Source organism: Cinclus cinclus, chromosome 1, assembly GCF_963662255.1.
Source record: "Cinclus cinclus chromosome 1, bCinCin1.1, whole genome shotgun sequence".
Lineage (NCBI taxonomy): Eukaryota > Metazoa > Chordata > Aves > Passeriformes > Cinclidae > Cinclus > Cinclus cinclus.
In genome coordinates, this window is record NC_085046.1 from 25136295 (window position 1) to 25149036 (window position 12742).

The 12742-nt window shown below is 34.9% G+C and overlaps 1 protein-coding gene across 1 annotated transcript in view; it reads right to left on the reverse strand.

Annotated features, from left to right (window-relative positions):
- COL28A1 (collagen type XXVIII alpha 1 chain) overlaps positions 1 to 12742 on the reverse strand; it is a 55851-nt gene that overhangs the window by 26195 nt on the left and 16914 nt on the right. The window contains exons 12-21 of the mRNA XM_062495171.1: positions 11945 to 12013; positions 10602 to 10670; positions 9568 to 9636; positions 8725 to 8793; positions 8117 to 8185; positions 6756 to 6824; positions 5714 to 5785; positions 3919 to 3987; positions 3315 to 3386; positions 2655 to 2723 (exon numbers count right to left, since the gene is read on the reverse strand). Of these exons, the coding sequence (XP_062351155.1) occupies positions 2655 to 2723; positions 3315 to 3386; positions 3919 to 3987; positions 5714 to 5785; positions 6756 to 6824; positions 8117 to 8185; positions 8725 to 8793; positions 9568 to 9636; positions 10602 to 10670; positions 11945 to 12013 (696 nt within the window). The remainder of the gene's footprint in view (positions 1 to 2654; positions 2724 to 3314; positions 3387 to 3918; positions 3988 to 5713; positions 5786 to 6755; positions 6825 to 8116; positions 8186 to 8724; positions 8794 to 9567; positions 9637 to 10601; positions 10671 to 11944; positions 12014 to 12742) is intronic.

Here is a 12742-nt window from a genome sequence, read left to right on the forward strand (position 1 = left end):
AACATGAAATCAGCATTTCCAGAGGAAGATTTGACTACCTTGTTTCTGACCCCTCTCACACTTCTGCTTCCCCCCAGCTGTGTAAAAGACTTTGTTCTACATTGACAAATAGCTTGAGTGCTTTAGTTTTCAGATGAAGGTTGAATGTCATAATTCACTTTGAGAGGCCAGATGCCCCTGTGGCTCCTGCTTGCTTTTGCCCACAGGCCAGTTGCATAACCTTGTTTCTGCCAGAGCACATAGAGAACAGCAAGGAAATTCAAAGACAAGTGCTGAGACAGGTATGTTTAGAAAGCCTACAGATGCAATGGCACAGCACTTCAAAATTGCAAGTTCCATAGTTCAAAGTCTCAGGGAGAAGCTTGACTTTTGCACAAATATTACATAGCACAACTCTTTGGAAACAGCTCTGTCAGTGGCTTTCCCAGAAAGCAATAAGGCTTAGAATTCATATTCCTTATGTTAACCCTTCACAGAGCAAAATTAGGCTCCTTCTAGTGTTTAAACTTTTGGCAACTGATGTTTCACTTTACATTAAGGAACTTACACAGAAAATCTAAATTTGCAGTGAAACATTTACAATTTCTTGGAGAGAAGGACACAGTATTTCAGAGAAATGCAATTAAACGCTCTAGGGAATGGAATTAAATGTTCTAGCAAAACCACAGAGCAGCTGTAACCATGACAAAGAAATGCCAGAAAAAACAACTTTCTAATATTACTGTCCCCATATTAGTAACAGCATAATGATTGTTAAGGGAAATAAAACTCCAGTCCACAAACATGTGCGTAGCTTAAAATAAATAAACTCCCAATGGACACAGCCATGGATGCCCAGGAGTTAAAACCTCTAGAAACCACTCATCATCATCTCAGATACTCAGAGATGACCCAAGAAAACCTCAGACTCCCAGACATCAGCTCTCCCAGCTCCAAGCTTTGAGAAACATTCTCTGCATTAGAAATCTATCATGGCTGCCTTCTCAACTGCAGACACCAGGATGTCTTAGGAATAAAATAGTAGTTATCATTGTACTTTCCACAGTGACAGAGGAAACAGACCTGTGTAGCCTGTTACATTATTGATCAACTGTCCAAAATGTGGTAGCTATTTGTTTAAACAAAGAAGTTATGATGGAGCTGAAGAGATAAGGTTTTGTATATTTTCTAGAAATAGATTTGTTTTTTATAATTACCCCAAATACTTGGGTTATTTTTCATCAGCTACTGCCCATCCATATAAGCCCTGTTCTAAAGTTAAGTAAAGAATTTCAAAAGACTCTTACAGACTTCTATATCCAAAATCATTGGATTTTGGATAATGGCCCATTTCCTATGAAAATTGTTTGAACTGTACTCAACAGAATAAAAATCACAGTGAAAAAGGCAAGGAAGTGTACAAAAGTTATTTTTCCAGGATAAATTTATTAATGAACAATCCTGACTCTCCTACTTGTCTATATAAAAATATAACAGTAACTAGAAAAACGTGAAGAAGGGAGACTGATTTATTGAAACCTGTCCTCATAAAATTGTGCCTTTTAGCATGTCACCTGTATTCTCCTCACATAAAGTTTGTAACTTTATTATGGTTTGAAACCAATATAAGATATATTAACACCTCACAGTCTTATTGTTTTTCTTCTATGTGATTACATTTTTACTCCAGGCATTCCCTGAGCATTTTGCATTTTTGCCTTTCTTTCTCCTCCATGCACAAACAAGTCCAAAACACATCATATCCTTCAATGATATCCTATTGTCAGACTAATGAGTACATTGCATATTTAACACCCTCCTGTGCTTGAGGGGCAGGACACACATATTTTTAAGGAAGAACAAAAATGGGGACAAAATTGCTTCAGAATGTTATGATACACAATAGTGACTCCCTCACTATAAAAACTAACACCAAAGGTGAAAAGTATCAATTAAAGTTGATTTACCTGACATATTATAACAAGAATAATTAAAGCAAAAAGAGTACATTATTATTTAAACAGCACTGAATTTTCAAATATTTTTAAAACCTTCAAAGTTAGATTTTTTTTTTTTGGGTGAATCCACCTGTTTTACTCAGCAGGACAAGTCCCACTTATTTCAGACACATTTTTCCCATGAAGAAAATGAGATGGCTGTAGCCCTAGGTATCTTATGTATAACATTTAATTTCAAGTAGTCCCTACAGGCCATCTGTTCACTTGGAAGTGACATACAGACACTCATCTCAAAAAAAAAAAAATCAGCAAATAAACATCCTAGAACTATACATAAAAACCGTATTCTTGCAGGGGTTTAATGTCATATTTTAAGAAGCAAAAAGCATAGCAAATTTGGAGAAAGTCCAAATTCAAACTGATTAATTCCACAGGAGGAACCAAACCAAAACAGAAATCTAATAAGTTGTTGGGGGTTTTTTTAACAAATGCCTTCAGGAGGAAATAACTATGTACCAAGTTCAGCATGCTACTGAAGGGCCTGGCCTCCAAATCTGTCTGTTAGTTTTTAATACTTTTTAGTCCTTATTTCTGAAATTCAGTATTTTTGTTCCTACAAAAAGGAATTTTAATTTCTTTAAATCAGACTCTTTTAAAGAAATATACATTAGAAATTTCCAATCTTTGATCTCTAGGAAATATGTATCAGATAGTCACCTTTGGTCCAGGAGGTCCCCAAACAGATGATCCAGGTACACCAGGGGGTCCTCTCTCTCCAGGATCACCCTGTTATCAAATGGTGGTATAATGTAGACTTAAACACTGTTTGACTTTCTGAACTAAAAATCTCTACAGTACAGATCTACCTGTAAAACAAGCAATACTGTGAAAAATACTTAAATCAACATATTGTTCTTCTGACAGCTGGTCTAAGTTTCATGATTTAAATAACTATTTGTTGAACTGTGTATTTTACTTTTTTTAGCTTTTATTAATTTTTTGTGTCTGACTTACAATCCAATGGGATAACAAGAACACTTCTATTATTTCAATTTCCTTATAATTTATTCAGAGCAACATTTACAAAACATTATAACAGAAAGCTAATGATTTAAAGTAAAAATATGCAAAATACTCATGGTTAGAATCACTTGGACAACTTTAGCTTATCAGTGCTCATGCATAACTATACATATATATGTTACAGATAACATGTATCTTTACCTGTGTAATTTAGGACAGATGATGGAAATATTACTGCTTTCCCTTGTTCTGTCTCTAAGCATTAGATGATTGAGAAATATTTACACTGCCTAAACTCTATAGATTTTTAAATAAAACACAAAGGGAAGAGTTACCATAGAAGAACAAGCTTACTTTTGGTCCAGCTGGGCCTTTTAGTCCTGGAAGACCAATCGCTCCTTTGGACCCTTTTTCTCCAGGGTCACCCTGAAGAAAACAAACTTTTTTTTTCAATCACAGCCAAGATTCATTCACAAGTCCAGGTACACAAATATCCAAAACCACAACAATAATTATTAACCAATAATTAGAGAGATGTTTAGATGCTCCACTCCAACTGAAATCCTGCTCATTTCTAGAATATGCCTCAAATGTCCTAAATTATACTAAATGGGAGATAAAAATTCTGTCTACTAATACATCTTTCCAGGCTTTTAATTTCGTATTAAGATATTTACCTATTCTCCTAATTTCTCTTAGCTTCTCTCAACTTTAATGAAAATTCTGTACTGAATTTTTAGGAAATCTCTACTGCACTATTAACTTCAGGCTCTGTGTTTAGAGTCTGATTTTGCTGCACTTGTTCAGGCTACAGAACACATTGCTGTCTCTCTTAAATCCTTTAAAGTCATCTGCTAAATAGAGTTGATACTTACAACATAATGAAAGAAAAAGTAGGTCAGAATCAAACTCTTACAAAAGTCTGTAGTATTTCCCCAGCATGCATGTCAAGTCATACCTTTTGACCTACAACTCCTTTGCCAGGGGGTCCTTCTGGGCCTCTTGGACCTTGATCTCCCCTTTCCCCCTAACAGAGATTAATTGAATGATTAAATGAATTAACTAAATGATTAATTACTTTTCATGCAGTTAATTTTACTGATAGACTCATGAGAAACAATGATTGCATAAATACCTTCCCAAAAAACATCAGTAAAGACCTGGTCAAATTATTTTCCTACAAAATATGAAGTATTCTGTCTCTTAAAGCCCTACAATCTCCTATATGCATATTCCTTATTTTCACAGACATTTGTAATAGTGTCATTTGCAACTGCATCAATCTTTAGTAGGAAGGATTCCATGCATACACTTACAAGGGGAAGAGAAATGCTTGGAAAGTTCTCAGAAAATGTCTTGATGGACCAATTCTGAGAAGCTATTTTAGACAAGTCTGTAGCCAATGGCCAATCCAGGCTGAAAATATTTGCCAGGAACATTGCATTAAATAACTCACAAATAGCCCATACAAAACATTCTATTAAGGAACATTACCTACAAAATACTTATGCATACTACAAGCCAGATTAGTATATGAGGATACCTGTAGGTAATTTAGAGAGTGCAAGATTAAAGTGAGATTACAATCCATTTCTGATTTGAACTGTTGATGAAAGTGCTATTACAGAGCCTGTTGTTGATAGGCATGAGTGTGGATCCCACTTTGGTGAGACATTGTCACAACTGCAAATAACTGCTGTAATATCACCATGCTACTCACTGCAGGCATTCAGCTGTTCTTTGCCTTGCCCTGAATACCCAGGGTAGCTGCTCAGTACTACTATTTTTACCTTCAAAGGGTTACAAGCACAGAATTAATCACCAGAGTAAAGGCACTATGCAAGAGAAAAAACCAAAAGCCCAGCATGATCATCTGTAACTTTAACCCACATTTATTCTTAATTCCAATGCACTTCTGATACACTGGAAACTTACTTTTTGAGTGATGGATGATACAAATTTTAAAAACAGAATTAAGTAGCAACAGAAATACTACATATTTTCTCAGAGTGGAAAATAAGAAAAAGAAATTACTGCTTCAGGCTGGAGCTTGTCTGACTGGTATTTGCATTTTTAGGTGATAAAAATGTGAAGTTGCATTCTTAATAGATATTTACTACTATTCAAATATTTTCTGACTTAAATTCTGCAGTCAAAAATGCTGATTTGCTTACTCCAAATTACGCTTAGTTTAGCATTTCTACTTGTCAGCCAGTCAGTCAACCCTTATATAAGAGCTGCACAGTAACAGTCTGGAGGCACCTGGATTCTCAGGAGCAGTTAAAAATCATACAAAGCACTGAGTTTTGCTTACTCAACCTCTCATTAATTTTGGAAAGAGTACATTTAAAAGCCTTCATTTAATTTGCTCTAAATTTACTATTTACTATTTTGGGACCCCGTGAGATGCCCTAAGCCACACTGATGCAGCACAACTTCTTGGTGTCAGGAAAGGCCTGACCAGACCACGAGGAACAGCCTGAAGAGATGAGCTATCTGCTCTCCAAGAAGATTGTGAAATTTAACAGTACTCAATTTTCCACAAAAGGCAGGGCTGCTTGCCTGCAGCTCAGTTGCTCATCCAGAGGGTAATCACTGTTAGAGTTTGTGGGCAACATCTCACCCAGTCCCTGCCAAAAGTACTGCTTTCCTCAAGGATGAACTCCTTACCACTGCAAACCTGCAAATAATCTGGTCTTCCTTCATCACCATTTTTGTATGCTTTTTACACGTGGGAAAATATATTTCCTTACCTTTGTCCCTGACAACCCCTTCTCTCCCTTCACTCCCTTCTCTCCTGGGGATCCTGGTAGACCTGTATCTCCCTTAAAGAAGAAAAAATTGGTACGTCTTAATTCAATAAATTGTTTTCTGTATTCAGTAAATTGTTTCTTCTGTAAAATGGATTCAACAGTTTGTGAAAATATTAATTAAACAAAATTTTTCCTCAAATAAAGATTGTTACTTCCAGTCAGTCAAATATTCTGTAGAATTATTATTCTGTAAATATTCTGTAATTTTTAATACCCATAAAACAAGTATTTGAAATTTCTCTCCACCTATTCCTTAAATCTTGGACTTGTATTAAATATATTTATATTTATTCAGTGAATAAAATCATGACTGAATGCTGTTTGTTATTCCGTGCACATTAACAATATTATACAAATGTAATTTACTTGCTAAGTCAAACATCTGGGACTTAAAGGATGGTCAGCCAAAAATGTCTGAATGGTGTTACTGACTGGACAATAATCCCTCACCATTTGTACAAACTGACCAAGGCATTACTTTTAACATTTACCACAAAGAGTTGAAAGAATTCATAGGAAGCAGTCCTGCCAAGCACTCTTTCATGATCCAAGAAAAAAATCATTAAAAACAAAATGTCTGTGCCACCTTACCTGATTTTGAAGGCCCTACTTAAGTCATTAAAGATATGGGCTACAGTCTTCAAAACGGCATCTGAAGCCAAAGCTTTAAGTGTTTAACATCTCTTCCAACACATGTATGACCACCATTGCCACACAGACTGGCTTTTTTCCCCATCAGAAAAATCAGGGGAACAGAGTTAGCTAACCTTTCCTGGAAAGACCTCACTAGTTTGGAAAAGATTAGGGGAAAACTTTGTTCCAGTTATGGTAGTGGCAATGCTTTTATGACCATCACTGAAATTCCTTCTTATTTTGACCACAGTTAATTTATAACAAAAAAATCTTCTACTGGGTTTAGCAGCAATTAGCAGAAGAATTAAAAGACCATGTAAAGAACAGTTAAAAATAAAAGCAGACTCACTTTAAGTCCTGATGAGCTAATTCCTGGAAGTCCTGCTTCTCCTTTTTGTCCAGGTTCACCTGGTTCACCCTAGCAACAAAAAGTCTTTAGATTAGTAGAGAAATACAGTTTAGCTTCATCCACTACTTGCATTATTTAATTATCTGCTTACAAATAGAGGTGTATGTGATGACATTATACAATTCTATAATCCTAAGTGGTCGATTTTCAGACAAGAAGTTTTCAACTGGAAAATTCCATTCTTTAAAACCCACTGTAATTGTAAGACTGAATCTATTTTATTTAACCCTGCAATGGGCAGAAAGTCTAATTGAATCACTCCAACTTTCTTTCTTATGCTTTAATGCATTTTATTTTTTACTTCACAGGACTGTATCAAAAACTCTTTAGTCCCTGAATAAAAAATGAGTCCAAATATAGAAAAATCAGAGATCCTGCTTGAGAGAAAGTTTTAGCTTCATAATCCTTTCTTCCTGTAAACATAAAGAGATAGGAATTCCATTTTTCAATTTTGCTTTATCATCTTAAGAGAATTGGCCTACCACATAACATATTTCACGGGTACCTATTTTTCTCTACATTAATATTAAACATTGCTGTTTTAACTGCTGCTTTCATGCCGAAGTCATACACAGAAGAAAATTACTGATTTTCTCATGCTTTTTCTACAGTGACTAATCTTTTCCTTTCATAAATCAAGGTGATTACTAAGCATACTTGCTTTACAGTTCATCAGTTCACTCCACATGTTCTTGTTATATTTCATCAATTCCTCTTTCCTCATCTGACACTGTACCCACTAGCAGCCTGGGCTTTGACAGCAGTAATTGTTTTCCTCGCTTTCGTGTTCTCTTCCTACTTTCCCTCCCTCTGCAGTGCAGAGCTCAGCTAAGTACCCTTCAGCTCTCCTTCCTATCCTAGACTTTCTGTCTTTGGTTTTGGTTCTTTCTCATGATGACCACCAAAGGCTGAAGGTGTGGTGGGATTAGCCTGAAGTCTCAAAACCATCACTGAACTAAACTGGTAAAATTATTTACTTGAACACAGCATATATGTGGCACCAAACTCATTGGACCTAAACATGTCAGAAAGATTCCCTTTTTATAAATACGTGTTCCTTTAGAACCAGCATTTCACATTGACAAAGATTAAGGGCTGATGCTATGCAGGCAGAAGCCATATGTTTCATTTTGGGAAGAGCCTGATAACGTGGATGACTTTCTTGCTAAGATTCAAAAGGAATTGTTATCTCCAATTAAGTTACCTTTTCATCTCATCAAACACACTTTTGAAAAGCCTGGCAAAGACACTTATTGTTTCATGACAAGGCTGCTTTTAGAAAACAATGTCTGAACAATTACCTTTGGTCCTGGCCGACCATAACCTTGAGAGCCTTTTGCCCCAGGGTTTCCTTGTGGACCCTGTATACCCTACAAAGCAAAACAAATGAGTTTTAGTGCATTACTCTCTTCCACACTTGAAAATCACCATGTGCCCATCTTTCAGTTAATAATGATTTTATCATATTTTTATAAGAAATCTTCTTTCCAAAATTAACAGAATCCAGAAGATCTTTTGGAATGTTTCAGTTTTCCTTTATCCAGCTGCAAAAGGATGTGCTCAAGTTTCAAAGGGCTTGACATTCAGAACTGGTAGGTTCTTGGTTACTTGGCCTTGTAAAATTCTTATGTGTAATATATCACCATAAAAGCAAGGCTATCTGATTTACCTCCTATGCAAATTATTATGCAGATTAGAACAAATTTACATTTGCTTGTTTCTAAGACCATTCAAATCAGTCAAAACCAGTTGTATTTCCAAGCTTTGCTTAAAAACTAGTTTGACACTTTTAAAAATGAAAAATCACTGCAAGGTTTTTAATGTCTTTACATCAAAATTACAGCTCTGATATAATGTAAAATGAAAATTGTATGCAAATTCTCACTACATGTCCAAAATGTAGACTTACCCGGCTCCCTTGAGTGCCTGTTCCTGGTGGTCCTGGTGGGCCCTGTGGTCCTGCTTGGCCTTGTTCACCCTACAGAAAAGGTATTCCCAAGAACTAAATTGCAATAGTCCATGCTATCTGATTAATATATTTAAACTAAACACAGAGTAGCAATCCTCAAGCTGCATTATCTTGAAATCTGCTGCTTCTATTTGAATTAAATGTGTTTGGAATACCTGGAAGTCTGCCTATGACAACTGATCTAATAAAAATAACACCCTTTCTTCCCTACAAACTCTATCTTGTTTATAACATTAGATGATCACACTTGTAATTTTATTATTAGAAAGATCCATAGCTCATCTTTACATACTGAGATTGAAGATTTTCTTGTACAGAAATATAGACAGTTTCTTGTACAACACTCAGAAGAAAAACTTGCAAGTGTAAACACAGCAGTTGCAGAATATACCAAAAACCTAAAAATACCAGTGTTCCTTTGCCTGTTCCAGGTCCATTAGATCAGATGACTCAAGGATTTTTACATTTTAATATTTATTTTAAATGAAAATATTTTAAACAGAATATCTCTGAAATTATTTTAGGAGAAAAAAAAAAGTGCATTTCTTCCCTCATACTCCCAGCTGCATAGAATACAGTCCTTAGTGCTCTAAGTTGACATTATCAGGCTCAGTTATTTGTGTTGATGAATGCAACCCATGGAGCTGCATGGAACAGTGTAACATAGCTCCTCAGATCCAGGTAAAATATACCTTTGTATAGTTGTGATACAGTGTTAAAATGTAATTTAATTATAAATATACTTTATTATAGATACAATTATAAAAATACTCTGTGCCTCACCTTGTCACCTTTGACTTGTTCACCTTTTGGTCCAGGAGGACCAGCTACACCTTCAGAGCCTTTTTCACCCTAGAAATACATGACAGTTTTGAAACTTATGTTTAGGAACTTACAAAGAATATCATCTTAGACAAACTGGTCATCACAATGTGGATAATGATGAAAAAGGTACTCCTTTACAAACAAACTAGAAAAACAATCAAAGGAATTACCAATATTAGAGAAAAGAAAATAAATTGGTTACAATTCATAACATACTTCATCTGCATTCATTGTGGTTTTGAATGTAGAACTTCAAATGGAGAAAAATAAATACTAGGACTAACGAAGTTACATTTTGAAAACTATTTGGAGAGAGATCAGTTCAGAACTGAGTGCAAGGACATGACTGATGCTTTTTCCATAAAAGGAATAAAAATCTTTGCTTAGTAGTTCAAGGCTCTAGAGAATCTTGAAGCCACTAAAACAGAGGGATATATTTTGATGGGAAATCCAGTTATGATTTATTAATTAATCTTTGATTGTTTGTACTTATTTAAAAAAAAAAAAAAAGAATGTTGGCAGAAATTAACCTAGCAAATACCCTAAATGAGATAACTGTCCACAGAGACTCATATAACACAACTTTCAGTTTCCCAAAATGATAAGGCAAAATGAAAACAGTTGCTGAGTATTTTCTTCCAATACAGAATACAAATAGCTCAGTAGTTTCTTGGAATACAATTTATCTCACTAATGCCATCAAAAGAAGTTATTCTATTAAACAAATAAAATGTGTGATGATGACTTTGTACCATGATAATGATAAGAGAATAATTAACTTACTACTGGTAGAGGGACTGTACAAATTTTGTTTTGTAATTATCTGGATAGAGTTTCTTAAATCAGTGGAATATTCAGAGAGCACAGTGATTAAGAAATGCAAGATCCATCATCCAGTATTTTATACCATTGCAATTATCAGTGGCCTTAAATAACTTAGATACTACTGCAAATTTGTTAAATGTTAAAGAAAGTCATTTCCATAAAACTACCTTCTGGCCTTGAATGCCCTCTCCTGCTGGACCTCTCTCACCTGGTGGACCAGCAGGGCCAGGTGGTCCCTGAAAAAAAAAAATATATATATACTCAAATTGTACCAGCAATTCAATTTTTAATAGAAATTTTGTCTAATTTTCTAGTACAGGATTTTGCGACACTTATGACACAGGCAAGTGAAAATGCATCCACAATATCTGACTGAGCTCAGGCAATTAAAATGAACTGCAACAACCATTAGTTGGATAATTTAGAATACAATAAGCCAATGCTGAATTGATGTGAATTACATAATTAATGTCTAAAGATTGTACTCCTAAAACTCAAATGAATCTGCAGATTTATTTATAAAAGAATTAGTATTAAAGTGAAATGTATTCCCTATAATTTCATGATTTTCATAATAAAAATCACCAGTTTGAACATATTTTGATACATAATGACAGGTTAAATATGCAACACTAGAGAATGTGAATTTTAATTTAAACAAGTGCAGAAATAAGTATTTTTCTAAGACTTTCTGTCTTCTTGTTAAACTCAGCTAACTTTCAAATTTTAAAGCTACTAAGTATTTTTTGAAGGAGGGTCTTGACTACACAAAAAGTTTCCACATATTTTTGTGAGAAATAATAGTCTTTCATAAATTCAAGGTAACTTTCAAAAATACTAGAATTAATCTAACACCCATCTACATTTGTGGCTTCAAATGAACAAAAACCCCATAAATTTTATACATTTCAGGAAGAAAAATCAGCTACTGAGGATTAAATTAAGAGCTTGCCAAAGTTCTGTAGTTCAGATATTAAAGATATAAGTAAAAGCATATAATTTTGGTTCCTGTTCTTGACGAGATCCAAATTACACACAGGAGTTGAGGGATGTTTCATTTCTTTTATTTTCATCTTCTCAAAATTTTATTGTAGACAATGCTAAAAGATTATTCTCAACTTTAAAAAGTAGGAGTACATCTCTACATACATACATACATACATACATACACACGCACATATATATCTATATATATGTGTGTATACACATATATACGTGTGTATATATTACATATATATACATATATATATACATACATATGTATATATACATATATATATATTTATATATATGTGTATATAAAACTTTTTTAATTTTCCCAAAGGTGACTTGGATGTGGACAAGCCTCATGCAGCTACTGATGTATTGGGCTGGAATAGCTTATGCTGCTCCTGTTTAGGTACAAGGTGGTTATGGAATCAGTAGGCAATACAACTACTGCCAATCAATTACACTCACTAAGACTCATTTTGTTGTATTTCAATTTCCAGTGCATGTATTACTGACTTACAGGTAATCCTGGTTCACCAATTCCAGGAGGTCCTGGCAATCCAATTTGACCTTCACGACCTTCAGCACCCTTGTGAAAAAGAAAATTAGAAAGTTCAGTCCTAATTCAACTTGATACTTTTGAAGAGCAAAACATTTACATAAAGATGATTTAATGGTGTCACACAAAGGCTTGAAATCTAATTTGTAACTTCTCCTAAAGGAAAAAAAAACCTCCTCATACATGACGTTTCAGAAACTTTTGAAAGTACTTTTCTATTAGTACTCAGAACACTGGACTACATTCCAGCCCTCAAGACATAGGGGTAACTGCTTAAAATTGTAAAACCCAAGAGATGAAAGGGATGAGGCAGCTAACTCATTAAATCTGGCTGCAGTATCAAAGCAGGAATGCTCAGGTGTGTGGGATGCTCACTGTAGCCTCTATCTAGGTACTTGAATTGAAGCCTGCTTCAGTGGAATATGGGATTGCATGGGAACTCCAGGAGCTGTATGGTTTCTTCATCTTCTACTTACAAGGTGTCATAATCTTCACAATTTGTCCAGTTTACTGAGGACTGTGTGCTCCAAGGGTAAGGGCACAGAGGATTTTTATCTTTCTACAGCATAGTAAAGAGACAGGGGGTGACATTTCTTCTCCATAAACTATATTCCCTTCTGGAAGGACCAAGTGTTTTTCCTTTTGCATGATTTCTTAGCTCATAAACCCTCTCTGTGTTCTGGGATCTATGCTGCTGCAAAGGAAATATGCAGGAATTCAATGAATGTCCAATTAATGGCACTAAAAGCAAAAAACTGT